Source organism: Haliotis rubra, unplaced genomic scaffold (assembly GCF_003918875.1).
Source record: "Haliotis rubra isolate DU_JTF1 unplaced genomic scaffold, ASM391887v1 Scf1383, whole genome shotgun sequence".
NCBI lineage: Eukaryota > Metazoa > Mollusca > Gastropoda > Lepetellida > Haliotidae > Haliotis > Haliotis rubra.
In genome coordinates this window covers 95,001-119,606 of record NW_025765318.1, presented here as the reverse complement: position 1 = coordinate 119,606, position 24,606 = coordinate 95,001, and the positions used below count along the sequence as shown (strand labels likewise).

At 41.4% G+C, this 24,606-nt stretch overlaps 1 protein-coding gene across 1 annotated transcript in view; it reads left to right on the top strand.

Moving 5' to 3' along the window:
- The first annotated feature begins 13,099 nt into the window (after positions 1-13,099).
- The window catches only part of LOC124268478, a 79,701-nt gene continuing 68,194 nt past the window's right edge, over positions 13,100-24,606 (top strand). Inside the window, exon 1 of the mRNA XM_046703458.1 lies at positions 13,100-13,313. Within this exon, the coding sequence (XP_046559414.1) occupies positions 13,256-13,313 (58 nt within the window). The 5' untranslated portion in view covers positions 13,100-13,255. The remainder of the gene's footprint in view (positions 13,314-24,606) is intronic.

Here is a 24,606-nt window from a genome sequence, read left to right as displayed (position 1 = left end):
AGCAATAATCACTAACTCAGGTAAGAAGCAATAATCACTAACTCAGGTAAGAAGCAATAATCACTAACTCAGGTAAGAAGCAATAATCACTAACTCAGGTAAGAAGCAATAATCACTAACTCAGGTAAGAAGCAATAATCACTAACTCAGGAAAGAAGCAATAATCACTTACTCAGGTAAGAAGCAATAATCACTAACTCAGGTAAGAAGCAATAATCACTAACTCAGGTAAGAAGCAATAATCACTAACTCAGGTAAGAAGCATCTTGTTCCGTATTGAATCGTTCATCGAGATGAAGGACGGCGTGTCTATGGACGTTGAGATGAACTTTCTGGACCAAACTCCGTTCGACAGGTCGACAGATTTGGTGACGGCGTTGTGAGGGGAGCCATATTCTAAACACGGATATGTGACTTGGTGGTTCTGGGGTATCTGACAGCAAATAGGGACATCAACCAAATTCTCAACGTCACCATTTCCCAATTATCAACCGACAGAGGCAGTCATGGCAACGCTACACTCCACACAGATCGTGTCACCGTTGACGTCCTTCATAACTGAAATGTCAATATCTTGCCGTCTAAACGTCTAACTGGTGGACCCCTTCATTCTCCCATATGCTTGAAACGGTATAAGAATCTATACCGAAACGTCGCCATTGTCAAAATAAAGAAGTTGATCATCCATAAAGGCTTGTCATCCCAATACCACCAACTTCTAGAATGCCACTCAAACAAATCGTCTAAACGTCATCTCTTGGATGAACTTTGTCAAGCTTGAAAATCACGGTTTCAATCTTTGCTTCGCACTCTGAAAGATATTGTTTTTAAACTACATTACTGTCCATAAATTTATGATTTATGTGGTACGCGGGTGACCCTGGTGTAAGAAGCGTCCCAGTGCGCCGAACAGAGTTTCGTCCCTTTAGTAGTGCTACTATTTTTCTATACCACTCTGAATTGGTGAGCTGGACTGATGGTATGATCCTCGTCAATTACTAGAAAGTGAAGTGCGTTCCTCTGTCAACTTATCATAAATTGATCAATTGATATGTAATATGTACGTTCTACTAAATTACCAAATATAGTGATTTGGGCATTTCAAGGAGTTTCCAAACAATAGCATCATGCATGCATCTCCGTAGAGCTGAAATCCCACAGCATTGTTTGTTCGGAATCACCACAATGACCGTTGGAACATTGTGTCAACAATCCTCCAGCTCTTTGACCACGGTCTGGTGATAATCGAGTCCACCAGCAGCGCAACGATGACCAAGTCAGCGAGCCTGACCACCCGATTCCCTTAGTTACAAGCATGAATTCCTGATGATCAACCAGGATCTTCACGGGTAAGACATTATGAGTGAGTGAGTTTAGTTTTACGCCGCTTTCAGCAATATTCCAGCAATATCACAGCTGGGGACACCAGTAATGGGCTTCAAGCACTGTACCCATGTGGGAAAAGAACCCGTGCCTTCGGCGTGACGAGCGAAAGCTTTAACCACTAGGCTACCCCACCGCCCGTACGACATTATGAAGCATTCTTGGTTAGTGCATTCACTTGGACCGTTAACGACCAGGACAATCAACGTTGTCCTGTAACGGTGTTTTAATGATATTTTATTATATATAATTCACTTAGTGACTGCATACCCGCTGCTTTGTATTTTCACCTGCCACTACCACAAATCGGAATCAGTTTGAACATGCAGTCAATTATTGGGTGATTATACTAACCTTTAGGAACACATTTGCTGTTTCGTAGCCCTCAGTTAAATGAACTATAACTGCCAAGCACCTTTACGCAGCAGAAATAGTTACCAGTTTAATGACCTACCATGCCATTTAGACGGAATACCATGTGTAATGGCCTCTCTCCAGTCACACTTTCCAACTATTCTAATATGGTAAGAGTTTGTAAGTGAGTATGTAAATGCTTTCAGCAATATTAAAGCAACATCACGGCGGGGGACACCAGAAATGGGCTTTGCACATTGTACCCATGTGGGGAATCGAACCCGGGCCTTCGGCGTGACGAGCGAACGTTTTAACTACTAGGCTGCCCCACCGACCCAGACTCAAAGAGTACGTATGGGTATCTCTTGACTTATTCAAATCTTCATTGAAGACCCATCTTTTCCGGAAATATTACGAATGACTTGTACAATTGCTGCAGTTTTTAGCTGTACACGTGGGGCGCCATGAGCATACACTAGTGTGTGGTAAACGGCGCCATACATATGGACATTATTATTATGTTTATGTATCTGTAGGCCTTTTCTGTTAATGGGTTATGGATTTGCTTGTCCATGCATGAACCGGTTTGTGATATAATCTGGGGTGTCCAAACTCGTCGGTAACAAATAAATCCCTCTTTATTGCGAATAGCAATTTTTTAAACGTTCTTGATTATTACGGTCAGCGGATCTGTGAACCAAGAAACATTAAAAAAAACTCCATTTTGGTCTTTGGAAATGACAAAGTTGAATTTACAGGAACATTATAAATTTAGTCAGTAAAGCCAGTGAACGTGTTCATATGATTGGCTTGCTAATGGAGATAATCTGTTTTGTTACTCTCTACCATTCCTTAAATGTAACCTTACCTTGAAAAGAATAAAGTTTTAATTCTCATTCAAATCGATACATTTGAGAACCATTTCCCTTCGACTTCCGCCTCCTACTCTGTGGCTAACAGCACAACTCTTAACATCTCCATCAGTGTTCCAGGATGCATTTGAAATTCCGATGTATTTCTTTCAGGAAATAAAACATTACGACAGTTCTCAAAAGGAAATGATTGAGAGGGTCATCTGTTCGCGTCTTTGATGTTGTTAAGCCAGGTTTTATTCAGGAAGTAGCTGATTGGAATGAGCTGATTCTCAGAGGGAAGCGCATTGGAAACATTGCAGAAGATGCACTGCCAATAAAACAACCAATCTCATTGACGTGTAAAAATAGAAATCTTTGACAGAGCCATCTGAAGCATTTAGGGAATCAAGGCCTCTTGCGACTTCGGAGTTATTAACACGTGATCACACCATAGAAGACTTGCTCCTTATTTCATGATGATATTAACATGGCTCTGTTTGATACAGAATTGACAATGTTCTGGTATGCTGTTGCACACGTTAACATCATCTCTCCATTCACTGTTGTGCTATTTGTTTTGAACCACTGTTCAAAGGGAGTTAACTCTGTCTGTTCTGTTACGAGAACAGTAAAATCCTCAGTTGAAGATGATGTCACTTCACTATTATGTTACGTCAATATTGATTATTTGACCCCATTTTCTCTTTCTAAACTATATTTGTTTGAGAGAAACACACATACAGAGATACATAGATACAGAGAGAGAGAGACATACATACATACATACATATACATACATACATACATACATAGATACATACATACATACATAGATACATACATAGAGAGAGACAGAGAGATACAGAGAGAGACAGAGAGAGAGAGAGAGAGAAAGAGTCTTTATATCCAAATGCTGGTAATCCCACGGGAATATGCAACTTTAACATGGGCGCGGGTTTCTGATTCACTATCAAATAGTGAAAAAACAGTCGTTTGCAAAACTGAGACCGTATCCTGGCCCATTTATGGCCCAAACACTCTCAAAAACAATTTGACACACTTTTCGTAATATGAGGTTTAATATGAAAAACACGTAGAACATATTCTTCAATGAATAAATTCTAAACGGTTTGAATGGTATTTCTGAAGAAACGTGGATAGGTAAACAAGAAACTACATTCCATGCAATACAAACTAATATCACTTTTGACATCTTACCATATTGGAATAGTTAGAAAGTAAATTATATAACTTCATTCCCCCATTTCGACGAAGGGTGTTATTCTTTGCCTTTCTTCAAACGGCAAACCTATGTTATTGCTGCAGAGCTTCATAACACGGGGACCCCTAAGGCTGTTTCAAACGTCAATACACAGCGTGGAATATGTAGGAATTCATAGACACATTGCTCTGTAAAAGCAGAAGATTAGTGTGTTCTATTTTCAAAACACAGACTTGAATTGTTAATCAAACAATCCGTTTTAATCAATCAGACGGAACGTATAAGACTAAACTTAATTGCTATGTATGTTTGTTCCGTGAGAAACAGCGGTCTATCGCCTTGATATCAAACATTGCCATCGGATTATGGCGGTGTTTGATTACCGGCAAGATATTAGGCTGTTAAACACGATACGTATATCGATTTTTGCATCACAGAATATTGGACGGTCTTTTGAAGTATGATTTAACCTTTCCAGAATGGTAGGTGGCGGTTGGTGAGTCTTGACTGACGTTTTGAAGCAAATGAATAATGCTGGCTTGAAAGTAATATAGAAGTGAATTCAACTGACGTTAATTGTAATGTCTCACGGAACGGAGTCAACCATATAAATGTCTGGCGGAATATTCCAAACTGTGAACACGTGAGCTTCCCAGCAAACAAACAAACAAATAAATGCATTTCAGTGTAAAATAATACCTGGTCTTGAGTGTCCTCAACAACAAATTCCATTTGGTGTAAAGGATCACTGTAAATTAGTGTTAACATCAAGTGCACTAACTATTCTATTTGATGTTGTTGTCGAACATTGTCTTACCTGTTATAGATTGTCATCACAGACAGGATGTTGTCTTGCCTGTGGTATATTGTCATCACTTCGTGACGGAGATGGTATTGACGTGCCCGTCGTATATTGCCATCACTTCGTGACGGAGGTGATATTGATTTGATTGTAGTATATTGTCATCACTTCGTGACGGAGATGATATTGATTTGATTGTCGTATATTGTCATCACTTCGTGACGGAGATGATATTGACATGCCTGTCGTATATTGTCATCACTTCGTGACGGAGATGATATTGATATGCCTGTCGAATATTTTCATCTCACCGTGACGGAGATGATATTGACTTGATTGTAGTATATTGCCATCCCTTCGTGACGCAGATGATATTGACATGTCTGTCGTATATTGTCGTCACTTCATGACGGAGGCGATACTGACATGCTCCAAGAGGAACCTCGCATTATGGCAATGATAAGAACATGACTTCAAATCAAAGTGAAGTCACAATTTTATACTCCAACAATGTATTAACAACGCTGTGATACCGTTGTGTGTTTGCAGGAATTTACCCAAAATTCCACAACATTCCAGAGTCACGATCCGACCACATAATCCCAGTAAAGCCTGAAGTGATATGGACCCTATGAACCAGGGCATATGTTAATCGCCTGGATCAGACAAAGAAATATGATGACCTCTTCCGTTGTCGGGGAACAAACCAAACGAGTCGAGTCACAAACTGTAACACCAGATCGTTATTGTAGGTCAAACAGGAAGTGCTTCAGAACCTTCTTCTTGGACTGTCCGGAATTTCTGAGAGATCACGATAGATCACGACATACAAAGACAATTGAGCAACACGCTTATGTTCCAAAGCACACACTATTACAGAAATAAAGAGCTTGAAGATGGCATTCTATTGGTGTTGATTCAAACTGATGCATGAACCCTCAGAGACACATGTCAGCTACGATAGGGAAAAAGCATCATACATTTGACACAGGGATATCAGACTCTTCAGAGCTCAAAGAAAATATGTTTTATAGTGAATAATGAACGCTTTAAACGCCGGGCTGCCCCACCGTCCCCATAGACCAACAGGTGCACAATCATTTGTGCAGATTGTTTAGATAGTTTGCTAATTGTGAACCTTCAAACAGTTATGTGTCAACATATCCACAATTGTGCGCACACGTGCAAATAACTATGCATAAATAAACGCACACCATGCATGAACATGCGCACAACTGTGTGTAAAAAATCACACAAGTAAACGAAAACATGCATAAAACCATGAGCACAGATACACACTTATATTGTCATAGCCTGCCAAGCAGTTGTGAAATAGTTCTTGCAATCTAATATCTGTCATACATCCATCTGCCCGTGGTCTGCGCTTTTTGTCATCGGTCTGAAAACAAGGCTCTTCACGGTAAAATGTCCGGAGCTCCGTCCTACGGTCGGCACAGCTCGGCACAGCTCGGCATCTGGATACTTCACACGGGATTCTGTTGTCCATTAAGTTCTTCACAAGCAGTTTTTTCGCATCCTTTGTCACATTGTGTTTTTATATAGGTTGTCTCGTTTCAGTAGGCCAGTTTATTAATGTATTGAAGATGTTTTAGTTACATTAAGGTATATTACTGAATAGATTATATGTGCCATGTAGAATGTTTTCATGAAGACAATTTCTGCCGGACATATCTGGTTGCAAGTCAGTTTGGTACCTATGATTAGGTTCAGCTCTTTGTCCCTACAATCCTTATATGGTTTCGTAGATAGTTTGCTTCTCGTGTTTTCCTTATTTTAGCAAACGCAGTTCTAGCTATTCCCTTGGGGCATTTAGGGGTCCTTGCGAGTTATATTGGTTCTCAATGAGTCTCTTCGACGTCGGGTCGCCGGTTTGAAGAACCTTGAATCAAAACGGTCGACAGGCATTGTCAGACCGATACTGGTCGAACTGTTACTGAGTGGTCAAGTCAACATTTGTAATTGGTTTCGCAAGTAATTAACGAGCAATGATGCTGAACTGTCTTGCTTACGGTATTACTGATCTAAACTTATTTGCTAGTTTGTTTTATAACCCATATGGGAAAGTGGACACAGGGTAGTATTTTTCCTGTTAGTCCCAAGGGAGGTTACACCTTTTGGTGAACGTTGATTGGCTGTTTCAGAAAATGGAACAGCCAATGAACGCGTAGGGATATGGGGATTCCCCACATCGCGGATTTCTCTGTAGAGAAAGCTGTTTTCATTTGAGCGTTTTCTAGATCGAAAACTGATATGGGAAATATTAACAATAACCAACCCCTGACAGGGAATGACAGATTAACTTTCCTTCGATATATTAATTATAATGTGTCATTCCCCGTCATTCGTTAGTTATTGTCTAAATATCTTATATTCCCTACTTCTAGTAATCGGTTCTAACCAATTTTCACCGGATTTCCTAGTTCAGGTCAAGGACGTCTTAATTATCAAGTTACTCTTTTCGTGAAGTACATGTCTAAAAGTGTAGAATTCCCTTGTCCAGTACAATCAGCAAGGCTAGGATTCTATTTAGGGGTGTTTGCCTAACCTTAACTGTCCAAGAAACATATTTTAGGGGTAGCCCCGAAGTGCTAATTTCTCCTGATGCCAGGGTCCCGAGCCACAAAGGGTTCTTAGCGTTACGAGAAGTCGTAACTATATAGTTTACTATAGGATTATGAATGACTTAGTCCTACGCACGCTTTGTGGATCGACCCGTGAAGATCCGGGTTAGAATTCGCCTTCAGTAACCCATGCTTGTCGTAAGAGGCGACTAATTATAACGGGATCGAGTGGTCAGGCTTGCTGACTTGGTTTACACATGCCATCGTTTCCCAATTGCGTAGATCGAAGCTCATGCTGTTGATGACTGGATTTACAGATCGCCGCCATATATTTGGAATATTGGTGAGTGCGGCGTAAAACTAAACTCACTCACTCGCTTTGTGGATCGAGTCCTATTTACTCGCTCAGAGGAGCGTTGAGTTAAATAACTGCCAGGTGACTATTTGATCACAGCTGACAAAACGGACTGTTTGTAAATCTTGCTGATTGCTTTGTAAGAGATTTTATCTATGCTTGGTCATAGGGGCGTGTCTCGCTTAGAAACAGCGTTAGAGTGAGTGAGTGAGTTATTATTTAACGTCACATCGGCAATATTTCAGCCATATCGTGACGAGAACATATTTGATTTTGAAATGAAACATATGTATATTATAAAAACCTGTCGACGAAGGACAGTAAAACAACTAGAATATCACAATTACAACTAAAACTAGTATGGAGAGTTAAAACTGATAGCACTATTTGGACAATACAATATAAAAACAAGCTATAGATCGCCAACACCAGAAGGTAGATCACCAAACTAGGGACCATGGGGACTTACAGTACCTTGGCTACCTGCATGGACCCTAGTTGGATTTACACCATCCCTTCAGCTGCTGGCGATTGTAAGAAATGTTAGCTACAATTAAAAAGACAAGAATGCTAGGATTAATAATCCTGGCAAGTTTAAATTGACTTTGAAAGTTTTGGGACTTACGTACCCTCTCAGGAGGACAATAATTTTACGTTACGTCAACCCCCTTTGAGGGTACAGCCAGAAACAGCGTTAGAAAGACATATAGGTGTATAGACCCAACCCTATTGCTATTTTATATAGTAATACTAGGGCTGTGTCTTTACACCTATTTGTCTTTCTAATGCTGTTTCTAAGCGAGACACGCCCCTCTGTGCTTGGTAATAGCCGTTATACCATTGCTCACGTTGGTTACATATTTGTTCATATTTTGTTAATCGTCGATCCCTTGTCAGCGTTAAGTGGGGCTTTCATCCCTTGATCTCCTGTCTTTAGTTATATTTAGCTCGGGTATTAACGCTATGGACGAGTACAACGGGTTGTATTATTCCTTTATCCCTATTCAGTGACACCCCGATCTCTGAAGCGAAGTTCCGTAACAACTTGTATGCATTAACAATAAGCGAACTGAAAACAATTAGAAAATATAAAATGTGCATAAAAAGGAAAATGATTATTTAATTTATAATTTTGAAGAATGCTTTAATGCCAAATGCACAACAATTGTACAAGAACAGCAGTTTAGTTATGTATTCATTAGATTGACGCACCATTGGTTTTGAAATAACACGGTTTTTAAAACAATACTAAACTGCAAACTATAGTCTCTACGTCTCCGGTTTAAATGTGAGCAAAGAGATTCACACAGTGACCTAACCAATAAAAAATCATTAGGATCTCCCAGAGATATGGTCTCTGCATCTTCCAAGAAGGTCGGTATTTGCGACCATTGAAACAGCTGCCAATTGCACTTGGGATTTATGTTGAAAGAGCAGGGATTGTTATGTTCATTGCATAATTGAAAGAAGACGGCAGTGTCGTGTGTCGGTTCAGCTTGGCAGTCGACATGTGGCAACTAGGACGTTCCGGGCGACGTCCTGGTCAAGGACAACGCGGGCGTCATCATGCTGTATCTCCTCTGTAATGCTTGTTCATGTTACAGCGTAGGGAACAGCGCTGCGGGAGACAACTGGTTACCAAGGGCGTACAGTACAGGAAGCGGATATTGTGATGGAAATTGAATGGTGGATGTCGTGGAGGGAATTCTTGCGTATCGAGGCTCAGCTGCTTGATTGTTACAGAACCAGGTTGAATACGTGTACGTGTACCGAAATACGTGAACGGTTTAGGCGGTTATATTCCTAAGCTTCATCATAACGTTGATCAATCTTAAAGGATTTTTCTGATCTGTTTAACAGGTGATGTAATTCCTTGTTGTATTTTAAGATATATTTGACGATTGAATCGTTGCATTGTGAGTGAGTGAGTGCGTGAGTGAGTGTAAATATGTTGTCTCTCATCTTCGACAGCTGTTGGTTGAAATGAAGCCACATGTTATGACATGTAAACTCACCGCAGTATGCCGCCCACCTCACAATGACCCTCAGATCAACGGACTCACCACAATATGCCGTTCATATCAACGGACTCACCACAGTATGACGTTCAGATCAGCGGACTCACCACAGTATGCCGTTCAGAGCAACGGACTCACCACAGTATGTCGCTCAGATCAACGCACTCGCAACAGTATGCCGTTCAGATCAACGGACCCATCACAGTATACCGTTTAGATCAACGGACTCACCACAGTATGTCGCTCAGATCAACGGACTAACCACAGTATGCCGTTCAGATCAACGGACTCACCACAGTATGTCGCTCAGATCAACGCACTCACCACAGTATGTCGCTCAGATCAACGGACCCATCACAGTATACCGTTCAGATCAACGGACTCACCACAGTATGTCGCTCCAGATCAACGGACTCACCACAGTATGCCACTCAACGGACTCAGATCAACGGACTCACCACAGTATGTCGCTCAGATCAACGGACTCACCACAGTATGTCGCTCAGATCAACGGACTCACCACAGTATGCCGTTCACTCAGATCAACGGACTCACCACAGTATGCCGTTCAGATCAACGGACTCACCACAGTATGCTGTTTAGATCAACGGACTCACCACAGTATGCCACTCAGATCAACGGACTCACCACAGTATGTCGCTCAGATCAACGGACTCACCACAGTATGTCGCTCAGATCAACGGACTCACCACAGTATGCCGTTCAGATCAACGGACTCACCACAGTATGCTGTTTAGATCAACGGACTCACTACAGTATGCCACTCAGATCAACGGACGCGCCACAGTATGCCGCTCAGATCAACGGACTCACCCCACCCAATGACGCTCAGATCAATTGGGCTAAGAACACAATGGCGCTCAGATTAACGTTCCAATACCTACGCCACAAAGGGGCCCAAGGAAGTAACCACTCAACTGTCCCCTACCCCTATACTGACACCCACCCTGCATTTCACGAGATAACGGGTACCACAACAGTTATTCCACGTAGTCACGATGAAGGATACCCCCACCCTCCACCCCAAAATGACTTCATGAAGTGGTGGTGCTAAAAGGGCTACATCCAACTTCTGTATTCCCTTCAAAAAACGGATACAACACACGGATTCAACTGATGGATACAACTGCATGATGATTTATGCCGCAGTCCGAAATATTCAAGACGGTCACTTCTGACCACATCCTCCTCGTTTTTGCTCCTACGACAGTCTGTGTTGAACAAACAATTGTTCGATAGCAAGGCCATCTCTCCACGTCGTGTGTCACCAACTGTAAGCAACATACAGCTAAGTAGTCGTCTATTTACGCCAAACATGCGTTACAAGGGGCCTTTCTGTCTGGGATACTGAGATACTGAGAGGTCACTATATACGTTTGGAGGATTCAAAGACAATTGAGAAACACACTTACACTCGAAAGAACAATCAACTATACAACTTAAAATTCTTATCTTATCTCACAAAGAAGATAGGACACTGAGAACACCCATAAATTATCATCACGAGGACGCACAAAATACCAAAAACCCAAAATGCCAGATAGATTTATCTTGCCCGTGAGAGGCGTACGCTATTATTGTGACCACAAGCCTGGTCTCGCTGGCCCACATTGTCTACATTCAACAATATAATCGCAGTGTGCTGTAAGCACTCACGCGTTCATATGGAATTGATGGTATCATGAATCCGTCGATTGTACGTCGAATACATAACATCATTAATTGCATGAATTGTTATACAGTACCGTTTTTTAGTGCCACGCCGCTTACAGACACCCCTGGTACTAGAGCTTTACACAACCTCTTAAGTAGATTAGATTCTACTCGAGTCAATCATGAGATTGTGGGGAGATGAGTCTCACTGGACTGAAACGCCGCTATTGGCCGTGTTGAGGCGTGGCACCTGGATCCGCATGTAGGATGTTCGAATCCGATAGTTACCCCGTTTATGATTCTTGGATAATATAGGCTGGAAGGACACATTTACCTATTTATATATATGATTATGTCTGTTTTCCTCGGTTGTATATTACCATTTACAAGTATGACCATTTTAAATGTTTCTGCATTGTTTCAACTCTAGCCGAATTTGCATTCGTGACAGACTTTCGGAAATGTTTGCAATATACTACGAAACTCTCTCCTCCTCTCAGTAAATATTCATACAGATGATGCAGAGGGCGACATTACACTTTTCATTCATTATCAGTTGAATTGTACTCCAGGGTGATGCTACCCGTGAAGGTCCGGGTTAGAATAGTGGTCTTCAGTAATCCATGCTTGTAGTAAGAGGCGACTAACGGGATCGGGTGGTCAGGCTCGCTGACTTGGTTGACACATGTCATCGGTTCCCAATTGCGCAGATTGATGCGCATGCTGTTGATCACTGGATTGTCTGGTCCAGACTCGATTATTTACAGACCGCGCCATATAGCTGGATCTTTGCGGAGTGCGGCGTAAAACTAAACTCACTCACTCACTCCGGGGAGATGCAGCAGTGACAATGGGTATTGCTCTGGCAAACGGAAGATATCATACTCACGTTGCACCTTTTACGTTTACTCGAAGAAGAGGTTCTCTTTGCAAACCTAACATTATATCTGTCTCTTGGAATGGAATCTCGCTGTTAGCTGCATAATCCCATACTAGACCTATTATAATAGATTGTATGGAATGGACGTTCATTCGATATTCCATATTCATTCCTAAATACCAATGTGATCATAAGCTTAAGGGAAGGCTTTTGTTGCTTTTTTTCAATCTGAATTGTGCTTCTAGCTTTTTAATGGTATATATGTTGCGCTGAATTGTATTGTTTATATTTTTATACCACATGCACTTTACTTCTGATAGAATTGGTTGGGATTGCAATAGAATTCTTCGAATAGCTGACTGTGACTGGTATTTTGGGACAGTGTGTTAACTGGTGGCATTGACAATAACCACAATTGCAAGAGATGCAAACATTGCAAAATGAATGAAAACGTATTTGCGGATCCTGACAGTGAAAGACTGACAACTGTATCCAACGTAAACACAAAATATATATACGCGTAGCCACTGGACATAACGTTGACCTTACAACACTCCCTGTGATCACTGTCATAGTCTGGCTTATCTATGCGGAGCAGGCCAGACACCGCCATGGTCGGGGGAACTGCTCCTTACAGCGTTAGGTGGTGAAAACGTCCTTTCTGGATTACCACCCCAGTTGTTATGAGCTAATATATCACCTGAGAGCGATAACAAAGATCTATAGCATGTAAGCCGGCATGTAACTGGAAGGAGAACGCCGAGCTCTGCATAAAATGTCCCATGAAAACGCAATTTGCTGAAATGCTAGAACACAATCTACACGCCTGGACTGTGAAATCCCCGTCAACTTCACAGGTCGAGAAGGTTGGATAAAAACAATAACAAATCAATACAAAACAACAATTATTCTTGTCTACTGGTGATGGCGAAATCGATTGCTTTTATATTTCGCCAATTCCATTGTGCCGCCCATTTTAATTCGATTTCCAAGAGATAGTTGTCAGTGGAATAAGAAACAGCGAGCTTCCGATTGTCGCTAACCCAGTTACCCTCTAAATGAAATTGGACTGGTCCAAGTGAGGCCGACTGCCTCCACTAACATCCCATAGAGACGGGTGATGCCTTCGGTATGGGGAGGCGAGCTTTTGTGATCTTGGTTGGTCTGGTGGTGCTGATTCGGTCGCAAGGTAGGTGTATATATATGTATACGTTTACACATTACAGCACGTTTACACCGAGAGCACGTGGCTCCTTATCGATTTAAGGTAACGAGGAAAGGTTGTGGTTTTACGTAAATATGCTACATATTATTTCGTCTACGCTGTTTGTGCCGTGTTTCTTGTGGGAAATATAACAAAACACTTGACGTCCATTATCTAACCTACTGTAAACAAGAATAAGCTATAATTATGTTTTCACATTACAACTATTACAAACTCATACATTTTTATAAATGTATACAAACCCGAACCTGACATTTCCTACATTTAGGATCCATTCAAATTTAATATTAACAATACAACAATTTATATGAATTATTGTTAATATTCAGTTATCATATATTGCATCAAGGCTTCATGTCGATCTTAAAACTTTGCTTAAGCCAAGCACTGATCTCCATCTAGAACGAAATAGGTTGTGGCAATACTATGAGTTTATATACACCAAAGGTTAAATCAGTATGTCAGCCAATCCCAAGCTGATATCTTCTAGGTGTGTATTGCATTCCTATGGTATATGGTAATTATTTCTTCATGTTGCTCTTAGGCGTGTATTGTAAACATACAGGAAGAGTACACGTAATGCGTTCTGATGAAAACCACATGCTAATTATACACATACCTATCTAAAATAGTCTTGTTCCTTCCTTATTGGTTTATTAATTATGCCCATTGCTTGCTCTCAACATAAAACATTAAATTTTTAAACGTTGGTTTTGATAAGCACTGAATAAAATATTAAACAGCTTTTAATTTCAAGGGCTGAAAGTGTGCACTTTTACAGTTCGTGCTCTCAACATACACAATAGCGTTTTTAAACGTTGTGTTTTGATAAGGCACTGAATAAAATATTGAACAGATTTTAATTTCAAGGGTTGAAATTGTGCAGTTTTACAGTTCGCCGTGCAGTGCGGCCTGTGACCGCATCAGGCCGACATTACTCTGACATTAAATATATTTAAACTGAGTTGGAATGGATGTGTTGTGATAACATAATGTCAAGTCAGTGTTGCTAATTCGAGATGCGATAAGTCAGGCTATGCCGCGAGCTGGGAGGGAGCTGAAATTTTACATCGCAGTGTCAATGTTGCAGCAATAGCACGTGGAATGGGGACGTCATCAGGAACGTCTCAGTTGAGGGGGTTGTTAATAAGGAGGCCCCAACCTGAAAACAAATCTGAGAATGTCTGCAAATGAACTGTTATCTTTTGATATTTTACCCCAATGGGAGCTTCAGTTATCAAGGAGGTTATTTTGAAATCACAAGGTTTAGTGTTTGTTTGTTGTTTAACGCCGCATTTGGCGTTTTGCAGTATGACTACTGTAAGTAATGGCATCTGGGCCAGACAATCTGGTTACTGGCGTGATCATCGATCATTGACACACTGATGTCCTTCAACTAATTATAGACAGACAGACAGACAGACAGGAACCTCATTACATAATTAGAAGTATATTCACACAAAACGATGACAATAAAATATGTAATGAGACACTCTTAATAGAGTTACGGATGACATAATCTGATTATATTATAGATGTATGTACATGAATAAATATAATCAATAATTGTAAAATAAACATAAAAGTAATAAAAATGGAAATATATATTTACATACACTGATAAAAATACATTTGAAGATATTAATGCTCATATAATAATATTTTAATGCAGTAATTATAAGTCTCCGAGTCTGACCACCCAATCCCGTTTGTTTCTCTGGGTTGCCGAGAACCAATGCTGTTTCTCTCAGGGTGACATTTTGTCAACAACCATCCAGAAGACTGACTGACTGACTGAGTTTAGTTTTACGCCGCTTTTAGCAATATTCCAGCAATATCACGGCGGGGGACACCAGAAATGGGCTTAACACATTGTGCCCATGTGGGGAATCGAACCCGGGCCTTCGGCGTGACGAGCCAACGCTTTAACCACTAGGCTACCCCACCGCCCTCCAGAAGATTGAGTGTCAGAAGAACGGAGTTCAGATCCGTAAGGTTTCACTATTCATGATTTGGGTGACGTTAGGTTCATGGTAATGAATCTAGTATATTCGCACTTCACATTTCATTCTGATAGAACTTTGACAACATCGTGTATGATTATTTTACAGGACTGTACAGGTATTTTAATGCATGTACAGATATTGGAACATGCCAGCATACCTGTCTGATGTACGGGTATATGACTGGTACACAATTTGACCAGCATGTACTTAAATGGATTGTGTATAAATATAGATAGCGACGTATTCTGTAACTCACTGGTTTGCCTGGACCAGTATAGATGAATTTTAGCATTGCCGTGAAATAGATACAATATTGATGATCACTCACTCACTCACTCACTCACTCACTCACTCACTCACTCACTCAGCCCCACACTCACTCACTCACTCACTCACTCACTCACTCCCCTCACTCACTCACCCCCTCACTCACTCCTCACTCACTCACTCACTCACTCGATCAATCACTTGTCCAAAATAAAGTTTAACTATCTCTCATGTAGCAAATGAATATTTGAAGGAAACAATCTGAGCGTTGTTCCGTCATTATTGGATGAAGACCGATGGAACTTAACATGACATTGATATCGAAACCTCCATATTTTGGGGAAAACATTTCTGAGAAATAAATGCCATGAATCATAAATAATTGAAATAATGTTTATGGAGATTGAAGTGGCAGTGGGTATGTAACTACATTATGATTCCGAGTTTGATAATGAGCTTTAGTTTCTGTGATCGATCACATTGTCACCTTCCAGAGCTTGGAGGCAGCATTCTCTAGGGGCTGTTTCAAAAGCAACTTTCACACTTTTTGAACAATTCACATGATCCAATGGTCTATTGGCTGCTGAAATATGTGCAATATACACCTGGAATGATATCTTGTCCAGACTAACATCACCCAAGGGACCGTTCATAATTTATGGTCTTGTTTTTTTAAAAGAAATTGATTTAATTAGTGAATTTTGATAAATATGTTCTGTAGATAGATGTGTTTTAATGATTGGTAGTTTTGATTAGTAACTTAGATTGTTAGTGGCTGTACCCTCAAGGGGGGTTGAAGTATCGTAAAAGTATTGTCCCCCTGAGAGGGTACGTAAGCCCCCAAACCCCAAAGTCAATTTAAACCAACCAGGATTTTTAAACGTAGTATTCTTGTTATTTTAATTTTGGCTAACATTTCTTATAATCTCCAACGGCTGAAGGGATGGTGTAAATCCAACTAGGGTCCATGCAGGTAGCAAAGGTACTGTAAGTCCCCATGGTCCCTAGTATGGTGATCTACCTTCTGTTGTTGGCGATCTATAGCCTGTTTTTATATTGTATTGTCCCAATAGTGCTATTAGTTTTAAACTTTCCACGCTAGTTTTAATTCTAATTGTGATATTCTAGTTGTTTTACTGTCCTTCGTCGACAGGTTTTTATAATATACATATATTCCACTTCAAAGTCAAATATGTTCTCGTCGCGATATGGCTGCAATATTGCCGATGTGACGTTAAACAATAACTCACTCACTCACTCATAATTTATGGCTAGGGGGGGTGATGGTGATTTTTATGGAGGAGCATGTACAATGAGAATACCACCGCCCCTAAAATCTGAGTACAAAGTAAGTACCCCTCCCCCCCAATGTCATGTTCAAAATTGCTGACCGCCTAGTACATGTGTACAAGATTGATGACCCCCCTACCTCCCCAGTACAAAATGGGTGACCCCCTTTCAATCATCACCACCAGCCCTAAATTTTGAACCGTCCCTATTGAGGACATGTCTGCGTCATCGTTACATCGCACATGAAATCTGGTTAATCGGTGCAAGTTAAAGCACTACGTATTCCAAATATTAACAAATAATGATTCTCTTTAAACGTTATGTTACTATGGCAACATGGATACATACTTAATGATCGAAATTAATAACTGAACGTTAATTATAACCTATGAATATACCTCAGGTAATTACACTTACCCTGTGTACACACATATATGTTGTCACTGATTCGCTGCTTTTTTATTTTGTCTATTAACATGTCGGTGTATTTGCTTGTACAGAAGGAATGTGGGAGTAATAGTGTTAGAGAACGGAGGAAGAAGTCATTTGCAGGCGTGTGTGGAGACGTTGACGTACAGAGCATGTGACGAAGAGTGAGAGGCAGGAGGGGAGAGAGAGGGGGAGATAGAACGGAGAGGGAAAGACCGGGGGAGATAGTACGGTGAGGGAGAGAATTAAAGGAGTCGGAAATTGAATGGAGAGGTAGAGAGAGATAGGGGTAGAATGAGAGGGAGAGAGAAATGAAATTTATTGGGAAAGAGTTGGAGAGCGAATACAGTAGAGTATACGAAACAGCAGGAGTTGTGTGTGTGTGTGTGTGTGTGTGTGTGTGTGTGTGTGTGAGAGAGAGAGAGAGAGAGAGAGAGAGAGAGAGAGAGAGAGAGAGAGAGAGAGAGAGAGAGACACAGAGAGAGAGAGAGAGAGAGAGAGGGAGAGAGAGAGAGAGACAGAGGGGACAGAGAGAGACAGAGAGAGAGAGGAGAGAGAGAGGAGAAAGGGGGCTGAGAGGGAGAAAGAGGGACTGAGAGAGAGAGAGAGAGAGAGAGAGAGAGAGAGAGAGAGAGAGAGAGAGAGAGAGAGAGAGAGAGAGAGAGAGGAGAGAGAGAGAGAGAGAGGATAGAATGGAGAAGCAAATTTTGGGACAGAGTTGAAGAGCAGAAGACACTAGAGTATAAGAAAGAGAGAGGATTGTGTGTGTGTGTGACAGAGAGAAAGAGAGATAGAGAACAGAGAGAAAGAGAGAGAGAAGAAAGAGAGGAGAGAGAGAGTGTGTGTGAGAGAGAGAGAGAGAGAGAGAGAGAGAGAGAGAGAGAGAGAGAGAGAGAGAGACTGAGAGAGAGACAGAGAGAGAGAGACAGAGAGAGAAAGGGAGAGGAGAGGGACAGAGTGTGAGAGAGACAGAGAGGAGAGAGAGAGAGAGAGAGGAGAGAGACAGAGGGTGAGAGGAGAGAGAGGACAGAGAGAGAGAGAGAGAGGAGAGAGAGGAGAGAGAGAGAGAAGAGAGAGAGGAGGGAGAGAAGCAAATCTGATGGGACTGAGGAGGACAGAGAGAGACAGAGGAGAGAGAGGGAAGGACACTAGAGAGAGAGACAGAGACAGAGAGAGAGAAGAGAGAGAGGGAGAGAGAGAGAGAGAGAGGGGACAAGAGAGTGAGAGTGTGTGTGACAGAGAGCAGAGACAGAGAGAGAGAAAGTGAGAGAGATAGAGAGAGAGAGAGAGAGAGAGAGAGAGAGAAGGGAGAGAGAGAGAGAGAGAGAGAGAGAGAGACAGAGAGAGAGAGAGAGAGAGAGACAGACAGACAGACAGACAGAAGGAGGGGGAGAGAGAGACATAATTATACACCTGGCTTCCCGAACCAGTCATCAGTGAAGTAGATTATCGAAGCTTGTAATTTTATTGTCTTAAGTTAAACTAACCATATTACGTCGAGACTGTGAGTATCTATCTTGGAGACAAGCAATACATCATATCGCTGAGTGATCAATATCTAAATACACATAGCCAAGGGTTACATAAGCTTCATGTCCGTTTTATTCAACACTCGTGGTATTTAACGTTGAAAAGGGTCAGTGATACACACAAGGGTCGGGCGAACAAAGACGACTACAGGCGACAGGAGTTGTTTGCTCTGCCGACTGAGTGCATAGGGAATAGACAGTTGCAATGAAGGATAACGTACCGTCTCAGACGCATTATCTCCATTCTTGGTAAACATCCTTTTGAAGTAGAATCCTCCATTCAGATCGATCATACAAATGACGTTACTTTACAAGCAAAATTAAATTCAAATTCAATCTGATATTTCCTCATCTTTAAACTGATGGCATTTAGCCATGACGTCATCGACGCTGACATTCCAAGCACAAGTGTCACTGATGTCGAAATCGCCCATACAATTATTGCCGTATAATTATAATGCTCCAAAACGACGCCACACTCAACCCCGTGAGTTTCATGTAAATATAATGACTTTCATTATTTGATTGTGTAGTAATGTCGTTTCATCTCAAGTCATGTGACACAAAGAGATAATGATATAATATCTTTCCCTTTGTCTCTTAAAACGTCAGAGTTGATTTTTTTCCCAAGCTTGCGTTGGAATTTAATTTGCGGTGTAATAATAACGAACTCTCGCTTTCTTATACGACTTCTCAGTTGTGCCTGAGCTAATTTGCCCTGCACGTTTTCCTTCGTCCTTAAGGATTCCGTTCCTTCATTTGTTTTCGTTGAGAGGCGAGCAATATTCATAATTGCACCACTAAGTCCCACTGCAATAAAGTGAAGGCAGAAAAACGAAAAATTCCTAATGTATATATTGAACAGCTTTCTTTCTGAAATTCTTAATGCCCATTCATCACGGTTCATTCACCACAATTATGAGATATCATATTTGTGAGGGCATTAAATTGACTTGATCAATTTTGTCAGCATGATGTTGCATCTCAACAGCTCCCAAGGGAATTCTGCTCACTTGATGATGGTGGTGCTGCCTTTCAATGAACTTGTTTTACAGTTTACAGTTACAGATTGTGTTGATTAACACACTCGCCAACCTGGCAATTTGTTACACGTTTTATTTCAGTTTACTGTAAAATTTTACCGTTTGTTTTGAAATGATGATTCGTTTCTCTTGTCTGTCAATTCCTAGAGAAAGCTTTTCCAGTGTCTTTGATCTCTATCGTTGGTGCCTTTACACCGAAGTGTGGCTGGTATAGAGGTCGCGCCGAATACCCGGGTTCGATTCCCCACATGGGTTTAATGTCTGAAGTCCATTTCTGGTATCCCCTGCGGTGATATTGTTGGAATGTTGCTAGAAACTGCGTACAACGCGACTCACTCTTTACACCGAGGATGCGCTATCCTCGACAATGTTTCTTCGTATAAATGTGTCCCTTCGTACGTCAAGTAACAAGAGCGGGTATGTTCAGTGTACTTAGACAATACATTTCGATTCCAAATGTCCTTAATCACTCTACTGACCCACTGCCCCTGTGCCCCATACGTCCTATACTGATTCACCGCCCCAATCTGTATATCTGCACGTCATTTGGTCGACAACTACACTTACATTCTGGCCGTACTCCACAAAGGGACTCGTAGGCCCTCGTAAACGGCCCCAGTGCTGGATCACAACATCACTTACCAACTCAGTGTCCACTGCTCAGACCACTTTTCGGCCAATACCAGCTGCCTCTCTCCGTGTGTGTCTGTCTCGTTGCTCCTTATGCTGATCCAATACGCATAAAACGGACTTGTGGCTCTCTGTGCTGACCCAATACGCCCCATACGGACTCGTTGCTTCTCCATGTTGACCAAATACGCATCAAACAGACTCGTTGCTCTCCATGTTGACCCAAAATGCATGAAACGGACTCGTGGCTCTCGATGTTGACCCAATACTCCCAACACGAATTCGTTGCTCTCCATGTTGACCCAAAACGCATGAAACGGACTCGTGGCTCTCTATGTTGACCCAATACTCCCGACACTAATTCGTTGCTCTCCATGTTGACCCCAAACGCATGAAACGGACTCGTGGCTCTCTATGTTGACCCAATACTCCCGACACGAATTCGTTGCTCTCCATGTTGACCCAAAACGCATGAAACGGACTCGGGGCTCTATATGTTGACCCAATACTCCCGACACGAAGTCGTTGCTTTGTTGACGTGTTGTTGACCCAATACGCATGTTGAAAAACAGACTCGGGGCTCTCAATGCTGACCCAATACGCACGATACGGACTCAGGGCTCTCTATGTTGACCCAATACGCCCGACACGGACTCGGGGCTCTCTATGTTGACCCAATACGCCCGATACGGACTCAGGGCTCTCTATGTTGACCCAATACGGACTCACAATTTTTTATACTGACCCACTTTACCCCGGTGCTGTTTTCGGACTTACAACACATAACCATGATCCGCGCCATATCTATTTTATACTCTTCATAATGACCCACTGGCCCGACCCGCAACGTCTTATGTTAAATTAGGCATCTTTCTAAATCGATTGATTTCATACTCAGTTAACGATTGAATGTGTACGTTTTGACATTCATCAGTTATGAGGACATTGGCTCATGCGTAAATGCACCATGAAGTGTTTTGCGCATCACGGAGTTTGATCGCGTGAGCCGGCGTCTTCATCAGCCGACGACCGTCAATGGGTACTTATACAATCCTTATACGGGCAGCACAGAAAGAGCACACCACGGAAAAACACCAAAAGAGAGCATTTCATCGTACAAGGATAAGGTGCTATATAAATCGAACACTTGCAGACATGTGCCCTTGTTATTACTTCTAAAGTTGGGACTTTGGGGTAGCATAGTGGTTAAAACGTTCGATCGTCACTCCAAAGACCGGGGCTCCATTCCCCTACATGGGTACAATGTTTAAAGCCCATTTCTGGTGTCCCCGTCGTGATATTGCTGGAATATTGCTAAACGCGGCGTGAAACCAAACTCACTCACTCACTTCTAGAGTTACTTCCCTTTTGTTATCGGTTGCCGACAATGACCAGGGTATTAATTTAGAGTAACGGTCACATCTTTTGTAGAGGTTCTTTATTAATACATCAACCAAATCAACTGAGATAATAGAACTAGATTATGTAGATTTACTGAAGGAGATGGCGAATTTACTGGGATTTAACTGATGAGTCAGTTCCATATTGTTGACAAATTCCTTCATGACCGGGTGATGATTCTTTTGTATGAACAGGTTGATTTGTCATCTTTCTTGTCTTAAATCCTGCTAAAGTCATCCAAACAAATAAACACAGAAATATATTTCTCCAAAGCACAGGAATACCTATGCGTTACGATCAGAATCCTCAGAAATAGATTCCATTTGGCATAAAGGTCTGTTTAACGTATATGAATGGACCCGGAAGGGTAGGAAAGTTCCCAAACTGGGACCGACAAACCTAACAGCATTCAGCTGCGAATATTGCAGTGCCAAGACCAGGTCTCTGCTGAATGGGGAGCAAGATGACGTGAGACTGTAGACTGTACATAGACACTCATAAACTACATATATAATACTCAGACAGAAATCAGAACAGCACATACAGGAGATGAAGGCAGGAGATTCGGGTTTCAGGAGCAGCTGTAATATAGCAATGTTAATATTTACTTTATTCGATACATTGCTTTGGTCTTGGACAGCACGAGCTCTGGTTTGTTCAGCATTAACAGCTCTAATCGTTAGCTTGTTGTCCAGACAGATTGAAAAATCTATGAATATTTATAACGGTCTCAACCAGTTCCCTGTTGCTGCTTCTGTAGTGTCTTGCCATACGTCCAGAGAACTAGGAACGAATTTCAAAAGTCTGTTTTTTAAATCACAATGGACTGACTACGATGGGGACTGTTTTTTGTCCGTGACTCTGCAAACGTATTGAAACTGTTTTGGACATGATTATGACCAGTTTCAGCTGTTGTCACATGAATCATAATTTTCACATTTGTCAGACTTTGTGCTGCTAGACACTTGCATGGTTCTGGTTTACAACACTTAAAGGTTTCGCCTCAATAGGATAGGCCTCATCTAGTTTTACAGACACAGTTTAGTGAGTGAGTGACTTTAGTTTTACGCCACACTCAGCAATATTCCAGCTATATGTCGGCGGTCCGTAAATAATCGAGGCTGGGACAGACAATCCAGTCATCAACAGCATGACAATCGATCTATGCAATTGGGATACGATGACATGTGTCAACCAGGTCAGCGACCTTTACCACCCGATCCCGTTAGTAGCCTCTTACGACAAGCATGGGTTGCTTAGGATCAATTCTAAACCGGATCTTCACGGGTCACAGTTTTAGTAACCACGTTCACGTGGAAAACGTTATAAAATGCATTCTTATATTAACCTGCTTAACTTAACATTTACTGAATGATATGCATAACTGATAGCTTCGTAAGGTTTCTTTGTCTAATCCTGAAAACGTTGACCAGTCTTGATGATTTCCCTGAAAATTGTCTCTTTTGTATGGAAGATTTCAACTGTAAATTCTGATTTTAAAGAAATAGAGCCAAAGTCACGCGTGAAGCACAGCTGGGGTTGATAGGTAGATTTATGTCAAGACAATTGCGCTAAATCCAATTAAGTCCTGGCTGTCACACAAACAAGATTACGTGATTTTCATTCTCTTGTCTGCCCTGCTAACAGGGGCACACCGGCACGCTATGGGCACATTCATCACGTTGGAAGAACAAGATAATGGCTCAGATGCAGTATTTATGCCTAGATTGGTCGTTTTTTTCAGTGCAGCATACATTTTGACGCTGGTCTGTTTTGACTGAAAGGTCAACGCTTAACGTTTAAATGGCAACAGTAAGTGTTCGTTGACGTTGATCACGTTAACGTAAGAAGATAAAGTGCATATCAAAAGGGCGCATTGCCACGTGAAGATTAATTTCAAATTAAATAATTTCAATAATGATTACGTTGAAAATCAATTCTCATTTATTTGGACAGCATGTAACCCTTCCGTTTGGAAATAATTAGCTAGTCGATGGTGTCATTTAATTCGCAAAGCATTTCTTCGATCAGCTGATAACCTTCCGGAGCTGTGTTAGACATTAGTGCACCGTAACGGTTAACGAGTTAACGCGTCAAATCGAATTAAGTGCACTAAAGAGTTTTGGGTATTCATGTTCAAACATCGAGTCACATGAAACGGCCAAACCTTAAATATAAAACTAATAATCAATATTAAACTCATATCACAGTGTGACAATTATAGTACGAACAATATGGGCGACAGATCAAAGATCAGTCAGACACGAGTTTCAAACATGGGTACTGATCCATTGCTGTAGACATTAAACGGGCTCAGGAATACCAAAAAATAGCTTGTTATGGGTTTCAATCCCAAATTTGACCCGATTCCTATCTGTGAACTATCAGCACAATTTGTAGTGTAAATTTAAACTGATACAGTAGCCATTAAAGGCTCCCGAATACCCAAAGTTGGTCACGGTTTTCAATCCCAAATTTGACCCGATTCCTATCCGTGTACTATCAGCACAATGTGTAGTGTAAATTTAAACTGATACAGTAGCCATTAGACTGACTGAGTTTAGTTTTACGCCGCTTTTAGCAAGTAGCCATTAGAGGGTCCCGAATACCCAAAGTTGGTCATGGGTTTCAGTCCCAAATTTGACGCGATTCCTAACCGTGT